This window comes from Stenella coeruleoalba (genome assembly GCF_951394435.1).
Source record: "Stenella coeruleoalba genome assembly, chromosome: 1".
NCBI lineage: Eukaryota > Metazoa > Chordata > Mammalia > Artiodactyla > Delphinidae > Stenella > Stenella coeruleoalba.
In genome coordinates, this window is record NC_137169.1 from 188594765 (window position 1) to 188616455 (window position 21691).

Below are 21691 nucleotides of genomic sequence, written 5' to 3' on the forward strand. Positions count from 1 at the left end.
TAGTATGACTTAGACAACTGCTTAATTTCTCTAAGCCTTCGTTTTTCCATCCGTCAAACAAAACAAATCCCATTTAGGACGATTTCCCAATCCTGTCAGCGGCAGGGCGGAACGGTAAGAAGGTGAATCAACAGTCGGGTCCCAGCAGGCTGAGGAGCAGGCCTAGGGACACGCCCCCCCGCCCACCACTCCCGTACTTCGATTGGTTCTCTTCGGAGGGGCGGGACTGGCTTGCCCGCGGTGGGCGGGGCCGGTAGCGCTGGGCGGGGCCCGTAACGCTGGGCTAGCCTTGGGCCTCCTAGGTCATAGGGCTCCGGACTCTCGAAGGGGTCACCGCCATGGCCGGGCGTGCCCGCGGGTCCGCGCGTGCAGTTCTCGCTTTCCTGCTGGTGCCTGCACTGGTGGCTCTGCTGGTGGCGCCGGCGCGGGGCCGGGGTGGCCGGGGCCACGGGGACTGGGGCGCCGCCGAGCAGCTGCCGCCCCGCGAGAACGCGGCGCTGGTGGCTCGCTTCGTGACGAACGTCTGCGACTGGGGCGCGCTGGCCACCATCTCCACTCAGGAGGGGGTGCGCGGCCGCCCCTTCGCCGACGTCTTATCGCTCAGCGACGGGCCCCCGGCCAAGGGCAGCGGCGTGCCCTACTTCTACCTGAGCCCGATGCAGCAGTCGGTGGGCAACCTGAAGGTGAGCGGGCGGGGCCGTGTGGCTCCGCGGGCCGGAGCGCGAGCCTTTTGACTATAGCTTGAATTCTGCTTGCGAAGGAGAGCCAGCCTCGTAGAGTTAAGAATTTGAACCCAGCCCAAACCCCTGCCTCTTCTCTCCCGCGCTGGCCGGGCTGACATTGCAGTTTTCCAGTTGTTGGGCAACTAAATACCAGGAATTTCACACACGCCCTCGCCACCGCGCCACTCACTTGGGGCGAATTCTTTACCAGCACCTGGAGGACTTCTCAGCCCTGAGTCGTCTTGGGGCACGGTGTCTCATTAACTGGGCTCTAATATTAAAAGTTTTACCGGGTGTAGAGGCTGTTGGGTAGTTTAGCACTTTGTATAAGTGGCTTCGGGATTTCTCTTTGACACCGCTTCTTTTGAGCTAAGGATTTTCCCTTCAGCAGCATGAAGCGAACAGACAACCTCGTGAATGATTATTGCAGTCTTTAGGCCTCGTGTGCACATGAGCTTCCCTAACACAGGTCATAGAGTGGTGGCCCATGAGCTGATCAGGCCCACAGACTGGTTTTCTTTGGCCCACGCAGAGTTCTGTTTCGTTTTTAATAAATCTGAATTAATTATCAACATTCAAAAATGGAGATTGCAACTAAACGTCTAAATTTCTAACTTCTTGAAACATTGGAAGCTCTGTGGGACTGGGGGCCTGCATTCTTTGAGCAGAACCAGAAGCAGCTGCCTCCTTAGCCAAGACACATACAGCCCCATTCACCATTTGCTTATTCCCAGCCCACTCCGCTCCACTCCCTTAGACATTTGCTCAGAGCAAGCTCATTCCACTCCCACCAGTGCTGTTCAAACTTGGCTGCAAATACAGTCACCTGGGAAGACTTTTAAAAAGACAATTCCAAGACATTTTACTAAAAACACATTTTATATAAAAAAAAACAAAACACCCCAAATCCCTCCCTGATGCTTCTAATATTGGGGGAGGGCAGTGAGAACCACTGCTATACATGAATATATTTAAACTTTTGCTGATACTATCTTCCTCGTTTTAGGAAATGTGGAAACTCAAACTCAGAGGTGCAGAGACTCACTTGTGACTAGTTAGCTAATGGCTGTCAGGTGGAACTTGAGCTCAGGTCTTTGACATCTCTAGAAAAAGACAGTGGTGAGGCACTTGCCCAGGATTTCAGGTTCGTGATTGCAGTGAAAAGGCATGGCCACATCAGAATTAGTCTGACTCTGATGCCATCAATTAACCAGTCAAAGCTGGTTTCTGCTTTCTACTTTTCCCCTCCTTCTGACCTCTGTCTTCTTCCTGTCTGCTCTTGTGTACCCTACCCACCAGATTTACATGAACAAAATACCACTCAGCATTGCCGTCTGCCCAGAAACCTTTAACAACATCTGGCTGCCTAGAGCTGCATAGGATTCACCTGGGTGTTTGTTAAAAATGCAGATACCTGGGCTGGGAATGGAGCCCAGAAATCAGCATTTTAACAAGCTCTCCAGGTAAGTGGTTCTTGGAAAGCCCTGACAGATGCCAGCCTATAAGATACAATCTTGGCTCCTTAGCTTGGAGGTGAACCACCCTTACTACCCCCAGCCCCTGACCTCCCCCCACCTTGTCCCCAACCCCCTTCCCTCAGGAAACCTTTCTTTCAAGCAAATTGGGTTTTCACTACTCCCAGTTGTGTCTTACACTTTCCCAGTTCTGTGTTTTTGCAGTTACCATTCCCTTTACCTTTAATACGTCTTCCCACTTTTGTGCTGATTTGACTATCTTATAAGGCTTTCTAGTGTTTCCGTATCACTCCAGGCTGTGCTGACATCGTCTTACTCTGAACTTCAAATACACTTAACTTGGCAATTACTTGGCAATTGGTACCATTCACTTGGCAATTAGTTATGTGCTGCTTTTTGACCTCTTCTGTGTCTTTGTGCTGCATTTTAAAAATTTTATTTATGTCTGACTTTTCAACCAGATTATAAACTTACAGAGAAGGGAAAGACCTTATCTGAGTCTCCCCCTCCCCTATTTTTGGTCTCCTATAGTGCCTTACCTAATAGTTTGTCGACAGCGAATACTTGGCCTAATGATTCCAAAGAGATCTCTTTATGACTCACTGTTTTGATGGGTCACTGTGAGATGGCACAATTCCCCACACAAGACACTTGGGGTTTAAAACACTAAATACAGCATGTGAATTTTATTGTAATCTGTCAACAATGCCTTTTATGAAGCTGATTTCCGAATAAGAAAGAGTTAGAAATTTTGCTTGCATCACATTTTTAATCTAAGAATTCTCTTATTGCTAGAACAGGAGTGAGCAGCTTCTCCAATTTTGAAATCACATGACAGTTTCTGCTAGCACAAGATAACCAAGAAGCATGATTCAGCTACTTTCTTGCTTAAATTGTACAATTAGCTAGTTGAGCCACTGTGGTATTTTTATGCACTAGTTTCACATTAGTCTAATCCTTTAGTTCTTTCAGTGAAGACTAGAGATCAGCCTTGTATTTGGGTGGTACTGTAATTATAATTCCTCTGGTGAATATGGGACAAATTAAGAGTTTAAGAGAAAAAAAGCATTAAAATCATCCTTACCAAGTCAATTGATTTTAAATATGAAACAACATCCAACACACCTTTTTTGGAGAAAGGGTAAAGATCAGTCTCTATCCAAGTAGTAATTTCCCCAAGTGGAAGGTGGTATTTTCCAATTCATTGTTTCATGGAAGAACGGTCAAGCTCTGGGGACGGTATGCAACTTGTGAAATTGATAACCTCTCCAGAGACAGTATTTCATGTGAGAGGTCTTCATTTTCTCTCTACAGGAGAATCCATATGCTACGCTGACCATGTCTTTGGCAGAGACTAGTTTCTGCAGGAAATATGGATTTGATCCCCAAAGTCCCCTCTGTGCTCACATAATACTATCAGGAACTGTTATCAAGGTAAATATTTATCCTACAAGAACAGATACTTGTTTTAGAAGAGCATCATGTTATTAACAATGAAGGAAGAGATATCTTAGAATAAAATAAAATTGATTTGTGGTTGAGATACAGAATTAGAATATGTTCTAGTATGTAATTTCATGAACGCTAACAGTTTTAATCAGTTGCTTTCATATAGATGTTCAATAAGATATTTATGAGGAAAATGAACTATTTTTTGAAGCCGAACAGATATAACAGCTATTAAGCGCGTATATGAGGAACATCTGCTCAGCCAAAATTTATACTCCTGACCATGTTGTACGTTGTACAGTATTTCCCATGTTTGGGTTCCTTGTCTCCATGTTTTAACAATGACTTAGAGCAGAGAGTGGATTTAGTAGGTTAAAAGGGGAGTATCCAGTATTAAATACTAGAAATGAATTTAGACAGTTTGGGGTGAGTGCTAGAGGGAAGAGGTTAAATAAAATCGTGGGAAGGGCAAAGGGCGAGGTGTCATGGGAACTGATCTGATCGCCAAGCAGCAGACCACCTTCTTGACCTTGTCAATCATGAATACCTCAGATAAGTTTTATCTGTGGTCTCAAAATTCTATGTGGATGCATCTCTAGAGTTGAGTGTCCTTCACTGGCAAGAGAAAGAGGGGCAGCAGATACTCTTGAGTTCCATTGTGCTTCTTCTAAAGACTTTTATCCTTTGTGTACACTCATCTACGTGTTTAACATGTGCATGTAATGGGATAAAAGTGCTAATGTTACATAGCATAACCACCAGTAGCATTTTATTATAGCACTTTGTGCCAATTACTCTGATAGCTCACAATTGCTATTTAGCAGCGAAAATTGGTTCTCATGATGGTTTCCCACTTTATTATGGTATGTGTTATCACCAACGTTTGAAATCTCCATTGTTCTCTGCATTTCTTCAAATTTCCTTTACTTCCTCTTGATTCCTTAAGATCAGAATTTATAGTAGATTTTAAATGTTCTCAGCACGAGGGAAAAAAAAAGAAAAAGAAAAAAGATGAGAAAAAAATTGTGTCTATGTGTGGTGATGGATGTTAACTAAACTTGTGGTGATTATTTTGCAATGTATGCACATATCAAACATTATGTTGTACACCTAAAACGAATACAATGTTATATGTCAATTATAGATCGTTAATTTTAAAAATAAAAATTAAAAAATTAGGATTTATAACTAAATAAACTCTTTAGGATTTGTGGAATGCTAGAATCACACATTCTTAACAGCCAAGAAAACAAAACGTCACTGCTATGAGTAGGTTTATTTTACGTATGTCTTTTAGGTGAGCGAAGCAGAAATGGATGTTGCAAGGAATTCATTATTCATTCGACACCCTGAGATGAAAACCTGGCCATCCAGCCATAATTGGTTCTTCGCTAAGTTGAATATAACCAATATCTGGGTCGTGGACTACTTTGGTGGACCAAAAATAGTGACGCCTGAAGAATATTATAATGCCACATTTCAGTAAGTATTTACATGTCTTTCATCTTTCTAATATTACAGCCCTTTTAGAAGGTTCTCAACCTTCTAAAGCAAGGGGGTCTTAACCATTTCATGTACCATGGATCCCTTTGGCAAGCTGGTAAGTCCTACAACTCCCCTAGGAATAATATTTTTTAAATGCATGAAGTACACAGGATTACAAAAGAAATCAACTATATTGAAATACCTTTATAAAAATATTTTATAAAATGCGTGGTGTAGTAATATGTTGGCTTTTTAATGAATATGTTAAATAATAAGGTCTAGTAGTGCGTCCATAACTTTTCTGCACTTTCAGAGTAGTGAGAACTGAATATATTAAGACATCTGCAGCAACTCTACCATGATGTGAGAGTATCTGCAATTTCTATATTTCTGTTGCTGGCCATCACAGATACACTGTCACCACTGTGGTTTATTGCCTACGTTCATCATTGAAAAGAATGATACATTTCAGTTAGAGCTTAATGAAAATGAAAACTTTTTCCATCCCAATTTTTTCCCATCACAACCCCCCTGAACTCTATCTACAAACTAGGACACCAGGTGGAGATTCTATTATTTTTTCTTTTTTTTCTCTGCACGCCATGGCTTGAAGGATCTTAGTTCCCTGACAAGGGATTGAACCTGGGCCGTGGCATTGAACGCATGGAGCCCTAACCACTGGACTGCCCGGGAATTCCTGAGACCCCATTTTAAGGCTATGCTTCTGGGGCCCTGGGTGGAGACCAGTTCTGACCCGTGGTGGCATTTTCTCATAAGAATCAGACCTGGGTGCTTCCAGACCATGAGGGATCCACATCGAGTCCGAGCACGTGACCCCTGTCCTGTGAGCACCTGTGGAGGTGTGTGGTGTATTCCTCCAGGAAGTGGATACTTAGAGGGAAGGAGTCATGGGAGAGAATGAACGAGAAGAACATAACCTGAAGATGGAAAAGGGACAGGAAAGAAGGGTCTGATCAGATTCTTTGAAATTAGGTCAGGGTTCAAATGAAGGAATACAGGGACTTCCGTGGTGGTCCAGAGGTTAGATCTTCGCACTTAGTTCCCCACTTGGGGAACTAAGATCCTGCAAGCTGCGAGGCATGACCAAAAACAAACAAACAAAACAAAACAACCCCCCCCCCAAAAACAAATGAAGGCATACAAGGGACTGATACTTTTCCCAGGCGACACAGGTCACGGTGGCATGTCTGGCAGCCTCAAGGTCTAGCGGATGGTGATGACAATAACAGTAGCAGTAGCGTTTGTTGAGCATTTCTGGCTGGTGCTGTACTGGCAGCTTTACATGTCTGAACTCACTGAATTCTCACTGCAATCCTATGAGTTAGGTAGTGTTTTTCTTCATTTATGAGATAGAGAGCTGATGCGCAGAAAAGAAAGAAACTGGCCTAAAGCCTCACAGCCAGTAAGCAATGGTGCTGGGATGCAAACCCCAGCATTCTAGCTCCACAGCCCTCAACTTGCTTCTAACCAAGATGTTTTGCTGCCCCTCTGGTTACCTTACTGGCAGCTGGCCAGGCTTCAATTCCAGTGTAATTTAAACACTTTCTACTTGTAACAGACTGACTGCTGTTTGTGGAGATTAGGGTGACATGCTAAGCTAGACCTGTAGGTTGCAGTTCAGGTTTGGGTTTAAATTCTCAGCATTCGTTTATTCTGTCTTATTCTATTGTACAACAGTTCTGTGGTGAACTATTGACTTTCCACCATGACTGTAAGTCTCTTCATAGCAAAGCTCAGGTTTTAGTTTTGGTTTTTCATTCCAAACTGGACCTAGGACAGTACATGGCACAGAGCAGGTGTTTAATAAATACTGGCTACTTTTCAGGCTGATCCTTTGAGACAAAGATTCTCGACTTCCTTGTTTGAATAAAGAATCTAACAGTCATGGTGTTTATTCCGCTGCCATGCATGCAGGAGAAGAGACCTGGGCCAGTGATTGTCTCCTGGACACGAAAAGCCATCTTACTTTATAGGAAGACAGAGGTAGCAATTACAACATTATGGCAGGGCAACAAATTATCAAGGAGGAAGGCCAGTAAGATAATAGGCCTGCTCTTTGAGGTTAAAGATCACTTTTACAGGACATAACAATCTCTGAAGTACAGTTATCTTTGTATAAATAATATGCCCGAGGGCAATGCTTGCTTTAATAACAAAATAAAACTGGGTTTTCCCATAAGTCTCCACACTGAATAAGTGAGTAAAATAGATAAATTTGAGGTTCCCACTTAATTAACACAGACGAGTGGGCCTTTTCTGCAGCTCAGAGTTAAAAGGGAGCACTCTCTCCTGTCCTTCTGAGAGGAGGACAGAAGACTAGCCCAGGGTGTGACCCATCCTGAGACAGGACTCCAGAATCCTAGGAATGGGCAGTGACTTGAAGGTGACCTTCCCGAACAGGTGCCTCTGACTCCATTTCAGAGTCCAGGAGTGGGTGCCCCACCATCCCACCCACCAGGTTTGCCATCAGAACTGTTCAATAGCCCAAGAGAGTATACAATAGTCCTTGCCTTGCTGGACTCATATTGAACGGAAGGTTGATGTTCACCCAAAGTATTTGCGCTCATGCTTGAGTAAGCAGTTCTCATAAGTACCTCTCTCTGTTAAGTACGAGCAGCAGGCCTCTCTCTGTTAAGTATGAGCATCAGGCCTCTGGGCTGCCCACGTGTTCCCTGGCAAAGACAGAGGTAATGAGAGGTCACAGCCTACAAGCCTGCCCGCTCTGCCTTACCTGGAGCTGGATTTCCTGATGGCAGTGGTCGGGGCCGCAACAGGAAAATGGGTCAAGGTCACGTCCCCGGCTGGATGCTGGCTGATTGCTGCTCTTTTGCCCTAATGTTCAGGACCCCTTCTGTTCTCGACTGTTTTTGTCTTTTAAACCTTCAGATATTCTTGAATGAGATGATCACAGCAGCCACAGCTGCTGATGAATGTTTCATCCCAGCAGCGTTTGCTAAGTGTGTCAGCATCATACTTGGAGAGGAGGAATGATGGCCGAGATGAAGATTCCTAGCTAGGCCTGACCCTAAACCAGAACTCAGGAATCTGCATTTTAGCAAACTCAGATGATTCTTTTTTTTAAATTTTTTTTATTTGCAAATCATATATTTGATAAGGGGTTAATATACAAAATATATAAAGAATTCATACAACTCAATAGCAAATAAAACAAACAATCCAATTACAAATGGGCAGAGGATCCGATTAGACGTTTCTCCAAGAAGACATACATGGCCAGGTACATGAAAAGATGCTCAGCATCACCGATCATCAGGAAGATGCAAGTCAAAACCTTAATGAGATATCACCTCACATGTGTTAGAATGGCTGTTATCAAAAAGACAAGAAATAACAAGTATTGGTGAGGATGTGGAGAACGGGGAACCCCTATGCACTGTTAATGGGAATGCAAATTGGCGCAGCCACCATGGAAAACAGCATGGAGATTCCTCAAAAACTTAAAAACAGGACTAACATATGTTTCCAGCAATTCCATTTCTGGGTATTTATCTGAAGAAAATGCAAACCCTAATTTGAAAAGCTGTATGCACCCCATGTTCATTGCAGCATCATTCGCAATAGCCAAGACAGGGAAACAACCTGTGTCCATTGATGGATGGATAGAAAAAGAAAATGTGATTGCTGTATCTCTCTATATAGATATAGGAATATTATTCAGCCATATAAAAGAAGGAAATCTTGTCATTTGTAACAAAATGGATGTACTTTGAGTGCATTATGCTAAGTGAAAAAGTCAGACAGAGAAAAATACTGTATTATATGTGGAATCTAAACAACAAATAAGCAAACCAACAAAAAACCAAAGCAAAGCCAACTCATGGGTACAGAGAACAGATTGGTGGCTACCAGAGGCGGGGTGGGGTGGGGTGGGTGAAACAGGTTAAGGGGGTCAAAAGGTACAAACTTCCTGTTATAAAATAAACAAATCATGTGAATATAGTATACAGCGTGGTGACTATAGTTTATAATACCATACTGCAGATTTGACGGTTACTGAGTAAATAGATCTTAAAAGTTCTCATCCCAAGAAAAAAAATTTTGTAACTCTGTGTGATGATGGATGTTAACTAGACTCCTGATGATCATTTCTCAGTGTATACAAACGTGGAATCATTATGTTGTACACCTGAAACTAATATGTTATATGTCAATTATACCTCAATTAAAAAAAGAAGTGATTGTATAAGTGTTCAAAAATATAGATGCAGTGTGGCGTTCTTTTCTTTTCCTTTTAAATAAATCCCGTATTTAAATCTAAATCTTTTTTTTTTTTTTCCTTGGCTGTGCTGGGTCTGTTGCTGTGTGGGCTTTCTGTAGTTGCGGTGAGCGGGGCTACTCTTCATTGCAGTGTGTGGGCTTCTCATTGCAGTGGCTTCTCTTATTGCAGAGCACAGGCTCTAGGCATGTGGGCTTCAGTAGTTGTGGCGCTTGGGCTCAGTAGTTGTGGCTCGTGGTTTCAGTAGTTGTGGCTTGCGGGCTCTAGAGCACAGGCTCAGTAGTTGTGGCACACGGGCTTTGTTGCTCTGCGGCATGTGGAATCTTCCCAGACCAGGGCTCGAACCCCTGTCCCCTGCATAGGCAGGCAGATTCTTAACCACTGTGCCACCAAGGAATCCCTAAACTTTTTTTTTTAATATTTATTTATTATTTATATGGCTGCGCTGCGTCTTAGTTGTGGCATGTGGGATCTTTAGTTGCTATGTGCACGATCTTCATTGTAGCATGTGGGAACTTTAGTTGTGGCATGTGGGATCTTTAGTTGTGGCATGCTAACTCTTAGTTGCAGCATGTGGGATCTAGTTCCCTGACTAGGGATAGAATCCGGGCCCCCTGCATTGGGAGCACAGAATCTTAGCCACTGGACCACCAGGAAAGTCCCATGGACTTTAATTTAAAGTATTAGATTTTATACTCCAATAAAGATGTTTAAAAAAAAAAGCATTAGATTTTAGATTATGGAACATTCATATAATGAACCGTAAAGCAGTCATTGGAAGTGATGTAATTAGACATAGACATGTAAAGATGATCACAATATATTAAGTTTAAAAAGCAAGTTACAAAACTGTATGTGTCATAAATGCCATTTAAAAACATATAGTAAAAATAACCTACTCTAGTAATAGAAAAAGAGTTCCGGCAAGACACATTAAAACCTTACAGTATATAATTCAACAATAAAAATATAGTTAATTCAGTTAAAAAACAGGCAAAGGATTTGACATATGTATGAATATTAGTCAGTCATAAAGAAGAAGGGAATCTTGCCATTTGCTACAACATGGCTGGACCTTGAGGGCATTACGTTAAGTGAAAAAAATCAGACGAAGAAAGACAAGTCCTGTATGATCTCACTTATTTGTGGAATCTAAAAATAGAAATAAAAAATTTGAAAAAACCCCAAACCCTGAACTCACAGATACAGAGAACAGATTGGTGGTTGCCAGAGGTGGGAGGTGGGCGGGGGTGGGTGAAATGGGTGAAGGGGGTCAAAAAGTACAAACTTCCAGTTATAAAATAAGTCATGAGGATATAATGTACAGAATGGTGACTATAGTTAATAATACTGTGTTGTATGTTTGAAAGTTGCTAAGAGAGTAGATCTTAAAAGTTCTTATCACAAGAAAAAAAACATAACTGTGCAGTGTTAGAAATTAAGTAGCCTGGGTAATCATTTTACTATACATACATATTTCAAATCTTTATGGCTGTGCACCTGAAACTAATGTTATGTGTAAAATAAGCATAATACAAAATATACAGTTAGAAGGAGCAGCAAGAAATATGAAAATCTGAAGGAAGGAGAAATCACTTCAGCATAGTGGGATTAGGGAAGGTTTCGTTGGAAGAGTTAGCATATGAGTTGGGCCTTTTAAAGATAGCAATTTGGTATGTGTGAAAGGAAGAGACAGTATGCTAGGCAAGGGAACGACATAGATTTAAAAAAAGAGCAAGGAATTGTGAGATGGGGTCAAAGAATGGTGTTTAGTTTCACTTGGAGGATGGTAGAAGGTAATTTCAGAAGGTAGGTTTGGGCCAGTTTGTAGAAGACGTTGAGTATGAGATTAAAATGCATATGTTACTTTGGATTAGAACAGAAGGATGTGTATGCTATTTTATGGTATCAGTGAAATGACCTCACCCACAGCGTTAGTCAGGAGGGTCCAAGTTATGTCTCTTACGTTGTTAAGAGATGACATTTAAATTTCAGTGGCTTAAGAAAACAAAAGTCAAAGGTTTATTTTTATTTATGCAAATTCTGCCATGGATTTGGGCAGTTCTCCAGGACAATTATCCTCTGTGTGTTGGTTGGCTCCGCAGTCTGGTCTCTGTGGACCCTGTGGAACCTCCATGTTAACACAGGCTTCCACAATGGCTGTGGCAAGAAAAAAGTTCTGAAAGCTTACCCATCTGGAACTAAGTTACTTTGTTCTAGAAGCCACACACGCACTGCTTCTGCTTACAGCTCATTGGCCAGACAAGTACCGTGGCCCTTCCTAATGCATGTGGGGACTGGGAAGTATGGTCTCTGTGTGTCTGGAAATGGAGAGGACATGGATACTGAGGAGGCCTAGTAATGTCCACCACACCCAGACTGGCAGAAAATCACTGTGATTCAGAACAAGATTGTATTTACAAACAAAATAGAGATACGTAAGGCTTCTAATACTCTATTAACAGAAATTTCCCCATCTGTTGCATTTACAACTTGCAAATGAAGGAAATATTGTTTACGGTTTATCCACCCACAACACATAATGAGAGGAAGATAGCTACTTATTTCTGTAGTCTGCCTGTTATTATCTCTAGGGCAGCATAAATTGGTGTATGTTGTATGGGGCATAAGCTCTGCCGACACACAGCTGACACCTCACTTGGCTTCAGCTGCAAGCTGCAGTCTAGCCATTATAGACCACATCTTCCAAAAGATGCCTCCTCATCAGAATGTGATGAGAGAGAAGGCCATGCTTAAGGAAAGAAGAACACTGATGTAATGTGTATACACACAGTCGCCTGTATGTGGTGTGAACATGTTACATGATCTATATAAATGGAAGATATTTTGAGAATGGAATGTAGAGCTAGTATGGCTTAGTCAAAAGTGCCTGAGCTTTGGAGTCAGAGATCAATAAGCTACAGTCCTAACTGTATGAACTAATTGCTCTGTGACTTCGAGCCTCAGTTTCTCATCTTTTTTTGTTGTTGTTGTTCACACAAACACACGCTGTATTTTATTTTTACAAGAGATAAATAAACTGACACCAAGCATTGTAAATGGATGACCGCAACAATGATTGCAATTACCAAACACAAAACACACTCACAGTATGTCATAATATTGACATTCAGTCCAGGAATCCTCCACTGTAACAGCTCCTTTACTTTGCAGTGAAAATTGATTTGTATATTTTTTGCCTCTGAGTCCTTGTGGGGTTTTTTTTTTTATTCAAACAGAAAGTCACAAAAATTAAAATCATCCTCATCAGTTCACTCAGTCCCATGTAATTATTTTTTTATCTTGATCTTTTGTTAGCACTTTTATGAATTCATCAGTTTCCCATTAGAGTTCTGAAAATGCTTATTCATTCAGTTCAGCAGTATAGTCAGTTACCAGAAACCTGTACTTGTCAGAGTCTTTTCCATGAATTCCTTGAAGATGAAAGCCTTTTATAGGAACATTTTTGCAAAAGCATCAGAGTACACCCAGAACTGTCTGTAAATGACAAAAGACTTAAAAATGACCATGGTTAAAGATTTGATGAAAGTTCATAATAATGCAATTGACAAGGAAATTTAGTTATTTCTGAGATATACATTTTAAAGTAATTACTAGAATTATGACTTATAACATTATACCAGAACATATAAGATTTTTAGAAATTTCATGTAATGTCTGAAACATTTATATTAACATATTTCCATACAAATAACCCAAAGAAAGTTTAGTATTAGTTGTTTCTTTGTTTTTTTTTTATACTGCAGGTTCTTATTAGTCATCAATTTTATACACATCAGTGTATACATGTCAATCCCAATAGCCCAATTCCGCACACCACCATCCCTACCCCACTGCGGTTTTCCCCCCTTGGCGTCCATACATTTGTTCTCTACATCTGTGTCTCAACTTCTGCCCTGCAAACCGGTTCATCTATACCATTTTCCTAGGTTCCACATACATGCGTTAATATACGATATTTGTTTTTCTCTTTCTGACTTACTTCACTCTGTATGATCCATCCATGTCTCAACAAATGACTCAATCTCGTTCCTTTTGGTGGCTGAGTAATATTCCATTTTATATATGTACCACATCTTCTTTATCCATTCCTCTGTCAATGGGCATTTAGGTTGCTTCCATGACCTGGCCATTGCAAATAGTGCTGCAATGAACATTGGGGTGCATGTGTCTTCTCGAATTATGGCCTTCTCTGGGTATATGCCCAGTAGTGGGATTGCTGGATCATATGGTAATTCTATTTCTAGTCTTTTAAGGAACCTCCACACTGTTCTCCACAGTGGCCGAACCAATCCACATTCCCACCAACAGTGCAAGAGGGCTCCTTTCTCTCCACACCCTCTCCAGCACCCGTTGTTTGTGGATTTTCTGATGATGCCCATTCCAACTGGTGTGAGGTGATACCTCATTGTAGCCTTGATCTGCATTTCTGTAATAATCAGTGATGTTGAGCAACCCTTCATGTGCTTCTTGGCCATCTGTATGTCTTCTTTGGAGAAATGTCCACCCAGGTCCTCTGCCCATTTCTGGATTGGGTTGCCTGCTTCTTTAACATTGAGCTGCATGAGCTGTTTATATATTTTGGAGATTAATCCTTTGTCCGTTCATTCATTTGCAAATATTTTCTCCCATTCTGAGGGTTGTCTTTTAGTCTTGTTTATGGTTTCCTTTGCTATGCAAAAGCATTGAAGTTTCATTAGGTCCCATTTGTTTGTTTTTATTTCCATTACTCTAGGAGGTGGATCAAAAAAGATCTTGCTGTGATTTATGTCAAAGAGTGTGCTTCCAATGTTTTCCTATAAGAGTTTTATACTGTCCAGTCTTAATTTAGGTCTCGAATCCATTTTGAGTTTATTTTTGTGTATGGTGTTAGGGAGTGTTCTAATTTCATTCTTTTACATGTAGCTGTCCAGTTTTCCCAGCACCACTTATTGAAGAGACTGTCTTTTCTCTATTGTATATCTTTGCCTCGTTTGTCATAAATCAGTTGACCATAGGTGTGTGGGTTTATCTCTGGGATTTCTATGTTGTTCCATTGATCTATGTTTCTGTTTTTGTGCCAGTACCATATTGTCTTGATCACAGTAGCTTTTTAGTATAGTCTGAAGTCAGGAAGTCTGATTCCTCCAGCTCCGTTTTTTTCCCTCAAGACTGCTTTGGCTATTCGGGGTCTTTTGTGTCTCCATACAAATTTAAATATAATTTGTTCTAGTTCTGTAAAAAATGCCATTGGTAATTTGATAGGGATTGCATTGAATCTGTAGATTGCTTTGGGTAGTATAGTCATTTTCACAATATTGATTCTTCCAATCCAAGAACATGGTATATCTGTCCATTTGTTGGTATCATCTTTAATTTCTTTCATCAGGGTCTTACAGTTTTCTGCAGACAGATCTTTTGTCTCCCTAGGTAGGTTTATTCCTAGGTATTTTATTCTTTTTGTTGCAATGGTAAATGGGAGTGTTTCCATAATTTCTCTTTCAGACTTTTCATCATTAGTGTATAGGAATGCAAGAGATTTCTGTGCATTAATTTTGTATCCTGCAACTTTACCAAATTCATTGATTAGCTCTAGTAGTTTTCTGGTGGCATCTTTAGGATTCTCTATGTATAGTATCATGTCGTCTGCAAACAATGACAGTTTTACTTCTTCTTTTCCAATTTGTATTCCTTTTATTTCATTTTCTTCTCTGATTGCCATGGCTAGGACCTCCAAAACTATGTTGAATAATAGTGGTGAGAGTGGACATCCTTGTCTCATTCCTGATCTTAGAGGAAATGCTTTCAGCTTTTCACCGTTGAGAATGATGTTTGCTGTGGGTTTGTCATATATGGCCTTTATTATGTTGAGGTAGGTTCCCTCTCTGCCCACTTTCTGGAGAGTTTTTATCATAAATGGGTGTTGAATTTTGTCAAAAGCTTTTCCTGCATCTGTTGAGATGATCATATGTTTTTTTCCCTTCAGTTTGTTAATATGATGTATCACATTGATTGCTTTGCGTATATTGGAGAATCCTTGCATCCCTGAGATAAATCCCACTTGATCATGGTGTATGATCCTTTTAATGTGTTGTTGGATTCTGTTTGCTAGTATTTTGTTGAGGATTTTTACATCTATATTCATCAGTGATATTGGTCTGTAATTTTCTTCTTTTGTAGTATCTTTGTCTGGTTTTGCTATCAGGGTGATGGTGGCCTCATAGAATGAGTTTTTGGAGTGTTCCTTCCTCTGCAATTTTTTGGAAGAGTTTGAGAAGGATGGGTGTTAACTCTTCTCTAAATGTTTGATACAATTCACCTGTGAAGCCATCTGGTCCTGGACTTTTGTTTGCTGGAAGATTTTTAATCACAGTTTTAATTTCATTACTTGTGATTGGTCTGTTCATATTTTCTGTTTCTTCCTGATTCAGTCTTGGAAGGTTATACCTTTCTAAGAATTTGTCCATTTCTTCCAGGTTGTCCATTTTATTGTCATAGAGTTGCTTGTAGTAGTCTCTTAGGATGCTTTGTATTTCTGCAATGTCTGTTGTAACCTCTCCTTTTTCATTTCTAATTTTATTGATTTGAGTCCTCTCCCTCTTTTTCTTGGTGAATCTGGCTAATGGTTTATCAATTTTGTTTATCTTCTCTAAGAACCAGCTTTTAGTTTTATTGATCTTTGCTATTGTTTTCTTTGTTTCTATTTCATTTATTTCTGCTCTGATCTTGATGATTTCTTTCCTTCTGCTAACTTTGGGTTTTGTTTGTTCTTTTTTCTCTAGTTCTTTTAGGTGTAAGGTTAGATTGTTTATTTGAGATTTTTCTTGTTTCTTGAGGTAGGCTTGTATAGCTATAAACTTCCCTCTTAGAACTGCTTTTGCTGCATCCCATAGGTTTTGGATCGTTGTGTTTTCATTGTCATTTGTCTCTAGGTATTTTTTGATTTCCTCTTTGATTTCTTCAGTGAACTCTTGGTTATTTAGTAACATATTGTTTAGCCCTCATGTGTTTGTGTTTTTTACGTTTTTTTCCCTTTAATTCATTTCTAATCTCATAGTGTTGTGGTCGGAAAAGATGCTTGATATGATTTCAGTTTTCTTAAATTTACTGAGGCTTGATTTGTGACCCAAGACGTGATCTATCCTGGAGAATGTTCCATGTGCACTTGAGAAGAAAGTGTAATCTGCTGTTTTTGGATGTAATGTCCTATAAATATGAATTAAATCTATCTGGTCTATTGTGTCATTTAAAACTTCTGTTTCCTTATTTATTGTCATTTTCGATGATCTGTCCATTGGTGTAAGTGAGGTGTTAAAGTCCCCCACTATTATTGTGTTACTGTCGATTTCCTCTTTTACAGCTGTTAGCAGTTGCCTTATGTATTGAGGTGCTCCTATGTTGGGTGCATATATATTTATAATTGTTATATCTTCTTCTTGGATTGATCCTTTGATCATTATGTAGTGTCCTTCCTTGTCTCTTGTAACATTCTTTATTTTAAAGTCTACTTTATCTGATATGAGTATAGCTTCTCCAGCTTTCTTTTGATTTCCATTTGCATGGAATATCTTTTTCCATCCCCTCACTTTCAGTCTGTATGTGTCCCTAGGTCTGAAGTAGGTCTCTTGTAGACAGCATATATATGGGTCTTGTTTCTGTATTCATTCAGCAAGCATGTGTCTTTTGGTTGGAGCATTTAATCCATTCACGTTTAAGGTAATTATCGATATGTATGTTCCTGTGACCATTTTCTTAATTGTTTTGGGTTTGTTTTTGTAGGTCCTTTTCTTCTCTTGTGTTTCCCACTTGGAGAAGTTCCTTTAGCATTTGTTGTAGAGCTGGTTTGGTGGTGCTGAATTCTCTTAGCTTTTGCTTGTCTGTAAAGCTTTTGGTTTCTCCATCGAATCTGAATGAGATCCTTGCTGGGTAGAGTGATCTTGGTTGTAGGTTCTTCCCTTTCATCACTTTAAGTATATCATGCCACTCCCTTCTGGCTTGTAGAGTTTCTGCTGAGAAATCAGCTGTTAACCTTATGGGAGTTCCCTTGTATGTTATTTCTCCTTTTTCCCTTGTTGCTTTCAATAATTTTTGTTTGTCTTTAATTTTTGCCAATTTGATCACTGTGTGTCTTGATGTGTTTCTCCTTGGGTTTATCCTGTATGGGACTCGCTGCGCTTCCTGGACCTAGGTGGCTATTTCCTTTCCCATATTAGGGAAGTTTTCGACTATAATCTCTTCAAATATTTTCTCTGGTCCTTTTCTCTCTCTCTTCTCCTTCTGGGACCCGTATAATGCGAATGTTGTTGCATTTAATGTTGTCCCAGAGGTCTCTTAGGCTGTCCTCATTTCTTTTCATTCTTTTTTCTTTATTCTGTTCCACAGCAGTGAATTCCACCATTCTGTCTTCCAGGTTACTTATCCGTTCTTCTGCCTCAGTTATTCTGCTATTGATTCCTTCTAGTGTAGGTTTCATTTCAGTTATTGTATTGTTCATCTCTGTTTGTTTGTTCATTAATTCTTATAGGTCTTTGTTAAACATTTCTTGTGTCTTCTCGATCTTTGCCTCCATTCTTTTTCCGAGGTCCTGGATCATGTTCACTATCATTATTCTGAATTCTTTTTCTGGAAGGTTGCCCATCTCCACTTCATTTAGTTGTTTTTCTGGGGTTTTACCTTGTTCCTTCATCTGGTACATAGTCCTCTGCCTTTTCATCTTGTCTGTCTTTCTGTGAATGTGGTTTTCTTTCCATAGGCTGCAGAATTGTAGTTCTTCTTGCTTCTGCTGTCTGCCCTCTGGTGGATGAGGCTATCTAAGAGGCTTGTGTATGTTTCCTGATGGGTAGGACTGGTGGTTGGGTAGAGCTGGCTGTTGCTCTGGTGGGCAGAGCTCAGTAAAACTTTAATCCACTTGACTGCTGATGAGTGGGGCTGGGTTCCCTCCCTGTTGGTTGTTTGGCCTGAGGCAACCCAACACTGGAGCCTGTCCGGGCTCTTTGGTGGGGGTAATGACAGACTCTGGGAGGGCTCACACCAAGGAGTACTTCCCAGAACTGCCGCCAGTGTTCCTGTCCCCACAGTGAGCCACAGCCCCCACCCCACCCCACCCCCCCGCCTCGGCAGGAGACCCTCCAACACTAGCTGGTAGGTCTGGTTCAGTCTCCCCTGGGGTCACTGATCCTCCCCCTGGGTCCCGATGCACACACTACTTTGTGTGTGCCCTCCAAGAGTGGAGTCTCTGTTTCCCCCAGTCCTGTCGAAGTCCTGCAATCAGTTCCCACTAGGCTTCACAGTCTGATTCTCTAGGAATTCCTCCTCCCATTGCCGGACCCCCAGGTTGGGAAGCCTGATGTGGGGCTCAGAACCTTCACTCCAGTGGGTGGACTTCTGTGGTATAAGTGTTCTCCAGTCTGTGAGTCACCCGCCCAGCCGTTATGGGATTTGATTTTACTGTGATTGCGCCCCTCCTACCGTCTCGTTGTGGCTTCTCCTTTGTCTTTGGATGTGCGGTATCTTTTTTGGTCAGTTCCAGTGTCTTCCTGTCGATGATTGTCCAGCAGGTAGTTGTGATTCTGGTGTTCTCGCAGGAGGGAGTGAGAGCATGTTCTTCTACTCTGCCATCTTGGTTCCTCTCCCAGATGATTCTTTAGTACACTAAAGTGACTGAAATTAACTTGAGATCTTAAACTTTCAGATCAGAAGTTTCTCTAGTCCTTCCCTAGAATGAATTAACTTTTATGATTTGTCAACTCAGTTTAATGACATAATTTTTCTTCCCCTCTCTTCCCCTCTCTAGGTGAAGCAGCATGTGGCGAATTTAACCTCATGTGCGAAGTTTCTTAGGAAGTTTCATGCAGACTTAAAGCGCTTAATGTTTCTTTATGGAAAGTTTCCCAGAATATTAGACAGTTTTCTTTCCTTGCTTGCATGTTTACAGAATTGAGATGGATTGTTACTGCATTTCTTGGAAGATGAGATTGCTGGATATATTTATATATATTTTAGTATTTTGAAGCCATTTTCAGAGACATGTCATTCATTATGATCAAAGAAGTTTTGTTCCATCAATTCCAAATAGTTTGCCAATGGTGCTCCTTAAAGAGGCGTGGGTACCAGTTTTAGATTGCCCATTGGCATTTCAAAGTACTCAAGTACGTGTTTTTAATTACTGAAAACCACTGTGCTGGGGAGAGGTGTCATGCCTCCACGGCTGCTGCCTTAGCCTGTATTAAGGGCTTGGCTCCTGTTACAGTGCACCTGAATAAATCTTGCCAAGACAAACAAACAGTGATGAAACACAAGTGGAGCATCCCACTCATGGTCCATTTGTGTCTGACAGTCCTGGGTGTTGTTGATCCAACAACACAGGGCAAGACTATTTCTTATAAAGAAGTTTAAAAAAAGCTTTTGAAGTCTAAAGTGATAATTATCTAGAACAAAGGAAGTTCATAAAACTTCCTGAATTTGATTTAATCAAGGAAGTTCATAAAATTTTCTGAATTTGATTTCCCCAGCTAGGTGGACACTGTATAATTAGTTTCCTCCACTCAAAATACAGAGACACAAGCACACTTTTTTTTTTTTTTGCCCCAAAATGGGATTGCGAAGAAAGAAAAGAAAGGAGGGGATTTTGTGTGTAAATTGTTTCTGGTGTTCTTTTCTAAGTTAAGTTAACGCAGACATAGACCAGTTTAAACCAGGGCCCAAATCCATCTCCCAACCACTCTCTCTAGCTTTTTTTCTAATGCTACTCTCAACAACGAACTAAGCCTTCCTCAACTGCTTCAGATCTCTAAATGGCTTCTAATGCTGTTACTACCTAAATCATGTCATCAGAGGGAAAACAACGTGACTTTTAGAAAAGAAATCACATTTCTTCAGAAGGGAAAAAACTGTTTGCTTTTATTACCTATATACATGATTTCAGAAGACTGTATGAGATCCTTCATAAAGAGCTGTGTCAGGAGTCAAGCAACTGAATCCTTAAATGGCTAAGAGAGAGGAAGTTGAATATGAGTTTGAAGACTACAAAATGAACTTACCTGAAATCGAGCAAACAGCTTCTCTTTAAGAAAAATGATGTATCTTAAACTTGGTAGAGTAGGTTTCTTATTCGAGGCATTAATAATTAAAAGCATTATTTTCATGAAATATGTTGGATTTATTTTCTTATGCAGAGATGTTAATATTTATTACATGTTTTTTCACTGTCCACTGTTGAAACCCTTTTGTGTTTTTATTTTATAATCAACTTCTGGCTGCTTCAAAGCTGAAAATGAACAATTTGACTCTTTCCTATTGGTAAACAGCTCATCATGTCTTAAAATTTGGGGATTGGCCAGAATGCAGCCTTTGTCAAGGATCTTCCCTCAGGGCCTTGGGTGCCAAGGTACCTTGTGATAGAATTAGGTTGAGAGTGTCTATCTGTATTTCTCCCTTTACCCAGTTATTGTGAGTTTTCTCTTAATCATTTGGTACCATGTAAAAACATTTGTATTCAGGTAAGATCCAATTATCACAGTGGAGTGAACCACTTTTTCACGGAAGGTGCTGCAGATTACTTTATAATTGAATGTGCAGATTGTCCCCATTATGTTATGATTGACCACCAGAGGGCACTGTGGACCACTTTTTGTGCCGGTGCCGGTTCTTGTACAGTAAGAACAAGAACTTACATGCAGGGACACGTTCCAAGACCACCCCTCCCCCCGCCCACCCCCACCGTGGATGCCTGCAACCCAGGATGGTACCAAACCTATATATACTATGTTTTTTCCTATACATACATATGATAAAGTTTAATTTATAAATTAGGCACAGTAAGAGACTATCCGAATTGCCAGCATCACTACTCTTGTGGTTTGGGACCATTATTAAGTAAAATAAAGGTATCTTGAACACAAGCACCGTGATGCCAAGACAGTTGCTACTAACTGACAGGTAGTATTGATATACACAGTGTGGATTCACTGGACAAAGGGCTGATTCGTGGTGTAAGATTTCATCATGCTACTCAAAACAGCACACACAATTTAAAACTTATGCATTGTTTGTTTCTGGGATTTTTCATTTAATATTTTAGGACTGAGGTTGACCACTGGTAACTGAAACCGCTGAAAGCAAAACTGTGGATAAGAGGGGACTACGGTACAGCAGAGCTAATCAAGCCCACCATGGGTTGGGATGGGGGAGATGGCCTCGATGAGATGACCCTGGAGTAAAGGCAGCCCAGCAGGGCAAGAGGAGAAGCCGAGGCCTGGTCTCATGCTGCTGCCGATTGGCTTTCATGGATCTATCCCTCCCTG

General features: G+C 40.8%; 1 protein-coding gene across 2 annotated transcripts; it reads left to right on the forward strand.

Moving 5' to 3' along the window:
- Nucleotides 1-257: 257 nt before the first annotated feature.
- On the forward strand, nt 258-20578 carry CREG1 (cellular repressor of E1A stimulated genes 1; the record flags this gene model as incomplete). Of its 2 annotated transcripts, XM_079935557.1 has the most annotated exons (4): nt 258-683; nt 3512-3631; nt 4944-5128; nt 19183-20578. In XM_079935557.1, exons 1-4 carry the CDS (start codon nt 339-341, stop codon nt 19184-19186), a joined length of 654 nt encoding a protein of 217 aa, XP_079791683.1. In that variant the 5' UTR covers nt 258-338. The 2 variants fall into 2 exon arrangements, with proteins under 2 accessions (XP_079791683.1, XP_079791684.1); XM_079935558.1 differs by lacking the exon at nt 19183-20578 and having other exon boundaries at nt 4944-5132.
- Nucleotides 20579-21691: the final 1113 nt, after the last annotated feature.